At 35.1% G+C, this 4,528-nt stretch overlaps 1 protein-coding gene across 1 annotated transcript; it reads left to right on the top strand.

Annotated features, from left to right (window-relative positions):
- Positions 1 to 583: 583 nt before the first annotated feature.
- LOC143890593 (protein neprosin-like) lies at positions 584 to 3,581 on the top strand. The gene is made up of 7 exons (XM_077395308.1): positions 584 to 589; positions 796 to 882; positions 1,070 to 1,291; positions 1,957 to 2,124; positions 2,542 to 2,595; positions 2,699 to 2,845; positions 3,198 to 3,581. Exons 1-7 carry the CDS (start codon positions 584 to 586, stop codon positions 3,579 to 3,581), a joined length of 1,068 nt encoding a protein of 355 aa, XP_077251423.1.
- Positions 3,582 to 4,528: the final 947 nt, after the last annotated feature.

Genomic DNA, 4,528 nt, shown 5'->3' with positions numbered 1-4,528 from the left:
GTGCGAATCATCCTACAGGGGGTGCAAATTTGTCACACACACACACACACACATATATATATATATATGTATGTATGTATGTATGTATAAAGGGAAATGATATCCCCCCATGGTTTCTGTGAGAATGGTTCACTGTTTGAGGATAAATTCACTCCCTTTAACATTTTTCTTTACCTTTAAAACTTAACGAATAACATTAAAGGGGGGGATTTTATCCGTCAGAGGGGGCAAAATATCATTTCCCATATATAAAGTGTGTGTGTGTGTGTGAGAGAGAGAGAGAGAGAGAGAGAGAGAGAGAGAGAGAGAGAGAGAGAGATGCTTTCTTGAGCTGTATCTAGCATTGGAGTTTTTTTACAATATTACTAACTCAAAAGTAGTAACGAGATATTTTGTTCACCTGGGTGTCGTTCATTTTGTCCACCTACATGGCCTAATGCCACTACGAAAAAAAATAAAACCATACATTTTACTACTAGAAGGTTTGATTTGGAGAAACAGGGCCTGTGGGTTGAATTCCTGAATGCATTCTTTCCCATTTCAGTCTCTTAATGGGGGAAAAAACGTAGAAGCACTAGTGAGAATGGCAGTATGCATTAATTATTCTCAGATTTTTGAATGGTGTGGGCGTAATTTGGCTCCCTTGACCAGGGCTCATGCAAGGGCTACTTTGAGCTTAGGATTTGTCTCACACATGCACACACACAAACAAAACACACACATATATGGTACATTGATACAACATACATATTGGTAAAATGAGACAAATATTGTTGGTCTTTACATTTTTTGCAGGATGGATATGGACAGATATTTAGTTGTGTTGATATAAAAAAACAACCCGCTTTCGATCATCCCTTATTGATGAACCATAAGATCCAGGTATTTAATTTTCTCCTTATGTTATCTTTCAAGTGATATGTTCTTTTCTCTGTTATGTATTAATTCTGAGATTTTGTTTCTCTTTGACATCACTTTGGAAAATAAAATGACTTACTATGCAAAATATGTTCTTTTCTTGGAAGAAACTAAAACCATACTTTTATTGATGGAAATTGTCTCTATGCAGATGGGTCCAGGATCTCTTCCAAAAGTCATTAAAGATAAAAAGGCTTCATCATTAGGTGTATCTTTAAAGGTAGGGCTCAAGGATGGAGGGTGCCCACTAGGAACAGTTCCTATTAGGAGAATTACGAAGGAAGAACTAAAAAGGGCTAAATCTTCCCCAAATATTGGGAAAGGATATCCTTCAAATGCTCAGGATCCTTCAAATGATGAAGTCGAATTTCGCGTAAGTCACATTTATTATCATCCAATTTTACTTCAAATTTAAATTTATGATGGGAGGAAGAGTAGTTATGTTCAACAATAATTCAAATAATTGGAAACTTAGACCTGAAAAGTGAGGTGAGTCAAGTCTACTGGACCTACACGCTCAATACCCAATTAAAAATCAAGTATCTTTTTACATCAAAATCTACAAAATTTATAAATTATGTGCGTTCTTGTAGAATTTCATTAGAAAAACCAATGCAATCATCTGATAACTCAACACGTTTTCTCTCAAGTTTAGCCATTGTTTCTGAGTTTTTGAGTTGAATTTCTATGTAAAGCTGAATAGATATGTGTTGTTACTATTTGTTCAACCGGAAGCTTTATATTATTGGTAGCTAATAGATATAGATTCCAATTTTAAAGGATATATCTAACAACCCTACCTTTCGCACCATGTGTTCAACACCAAATTAATAAAACTTTTCATGATAAGGTAATTTTTAATTAAATAAAAAATATACCCCAACTTTCATGCACATGGAAACAGTAATTGAATAATTGGAACATCTTAAAAATGAATCTTTCTTTTCTTATGAGTATATGATTTAATTAGTTTTATATAATCTGTGTTTGTTTATTGCTGCCACATAACTGGCTAACAAAAATGTGATTATTGCTCAGTTTGAATTGCAATCTACATATAAAGATGGTGGCGCGGAGTTTGGATCCAGGGCAGTTCTCAATACATGGCAGCCAAAAATTACAGGCAACCAAAGTAGTGGTTCTCTTGTTATACTTCGTGATGCGTCACCACCTGAACAAACACGCTCGATACATGCTGGATGGTTGGTAAGTTTTCCAATTCCACCATCCATTATTGTTCGATACATACTTATAAAAAGACTGAGTTATCTATTGAATGTAACTAATAATAGAGGATTGACAAAATGTCATAATTCTAAGATTGGACAAGGTGCGATCTTAGCATAATTGTAAAAACATTATCAAATAATTCATTGCTATACAACATGCTCATAAGGTCCTTTCTATATTTGGTTGTTCCCTCAGGACCTATTTTTTTCCATATAAAATGGGCATAAATAAAATTATATGCCCATAAATCAAATTTTATGCCCATAAAATTTCTTTTTACGCATATTTTACATTGAAAGAAATGGAGCCTTAAGAAATGATCAATCATAGTAAAAAGGCAAGATCATATCTCATATTCTTGTATTCTAATTTTGAAGATTTTCAAATCTCTAGGTAAGTAACGGATTATATCATAACTTTCTCCCACACCTATCTACAGCATGGACGGTATGCTTCAACCATAACTTCTTGTTTCTGTCATTTAAATTCATTAAAATTTGTCATTGAGATGCTCTACTAATTTTCCTTCGTTTATTCTGCTTACCTACAGAATGATAATCATCAGAAAACGGGCTGCTATGACGCTCTCTGCCCAGGTTTTGTACAAATTTCCAGAGACTTACCCGTAGGCATTGGTCTTTCCCCAACTTCGATCTACAATGGAACCCAATATTACATTATAGTCACTGTGTACAAGGTAATTCTGAATCCCTTTAACTTGAATTAAAAAACACACATTTAGCTATATTTGTTACATCATGGAAGCCATATTTTGCTGAAGAAAAATATCAGTTAGGAGGAGAAGGTGTCACTTGTTCAAAGATCTAAATTATTTATCCGTTTAAGTCTTACCAAAAAAATATCTCATTAGATGATTATAATCCCTTATTTGTTAAATCTTACAGTCTGGCCGATGGAAAAGCAATAGCTAAAAGAGATTTTGCATCACAATAAAGTTAAAATGAGTTGCGCCTTGTGAATTATTCCTTCTCACTTCACATGCTAATTCTTCTATTTTAATCATTTTATGATTTTCTATTTCAATGTAGGATCTGTTGAGTGAAGCTTGGTGGTTATTATATGGAGACGAAAAAAAGAAGGTGGGCTATTGGCCAAAGGTCCTCTTTAATTCTACATTCGCTGACTATGCTGATGTTGTTCAATGGGGAGGGATTGTATATAATGCTGGTGTATTACCTTGGCCTGAGATGGGGAGTGGCCATAAGCCAGAAATCGATCAACAATATAGGACAGCATGTTACATTGGAGGCGTAAATTTTATAGATAAAGATGGTGATTCTATTCCGTTCACAAAAGATGATCCTTACAGAATAATTGCAAGCTCCCCATGCTATGATTTTTTTCATGACATACAAGTGCCTGATGAGAATTATGCTGTACTTTTCGGAGGACCAGGTGGAAACAATTGCTAGATTCACTTGAATCACCTTCTTTTGTAGGACTATTTGTGTCCAAACTCCATGCGTGTTCAAACTTATATAATGCAAACATTTTAAGCATATAATAAATTAAACTTTAGCTATTGAGTTGTCATGCTCTTAGTCATATTGGAGCCTACTTATCTCTTTTTTGAATGGTAGGAGCCCTACTCAATGTTTAATTTTATAATTAAAATGCTAAGAAATAAGAGTAGTTAGGCTCCTTCCTAAATTGTGTACAGTGCTTTTACTTTGTCTATGCGATAGGATCCATTGATCCGAATGAAAATCATAATTCTCTTCAAATGTTGTTGAGAACACCTTGATAAGATCTTCTTTGGCCACTGATCTTGGGATGGGCGCAGCCTGTTGGAATTTCAGCTCAGGTTGGGTTGGCATTTTCTCGAGTTGGGTTGGATTTGGGGTTGGGAAAAGTCAATCCTATTTAATTTTGGTTTGGGTTAGGGTTGAGGTCATTTGCAACTTGACCCATTCCAAACCATCCCCCTTCCCTCTAATTTTATTGCAATTTTCAAAATTATAGGTTCATGGTTTTTTTTATATATATTTTTTCTTTTTTTTTTGCGCCAAGCCAACCTGAACCCTACCTAGCCGATTTAGAAAACCAGGCTAGATGGGTTTGTTGGAAATTTGAGGGCACTGTTGTTGATAAACAACAGAAACTTGTTGCTTCAAGGCGTGATATCACTTTCCTTAAGACAAGATTCGCTCCCACTAGTAGTGTGCAAAGGGGATCCGCGAATTGCCTCCAAGATACAATGAAGCCTAGTAGGGAAGCCCTACTAATGTTTGATGACGCGTAGCACTAGCGGAATCAAACCCGAAATGCCCTTCCGAAATTTCAAGCCTCAGAGAAATTTCTAGATAATGTTTCTGCAGAAAAACAGTATCTAGAACAGTAAACAAAAGAAAAACAGTAT

Source organism: Tasmannia lanceolata, unplaced genomic scaffold (assembly GCF_043159265.1).
Source record: "Tasmannia lanceolata isolate RefF3 unplaced genomic scaffold, GAP_Taslan_0.1 ptg000013l, whole genome shotgun sequence".
Taxonomy (NCBI): Eukaryota; Viridiplantae; Streptophyta; class Magnoliopsida; order Canellales; family Winteraceae; genus Tasmannia; species Tasmannia lanceolata.
This window is presented reverse-complemented; position numbering and strand designations above follow the sequence as displayed.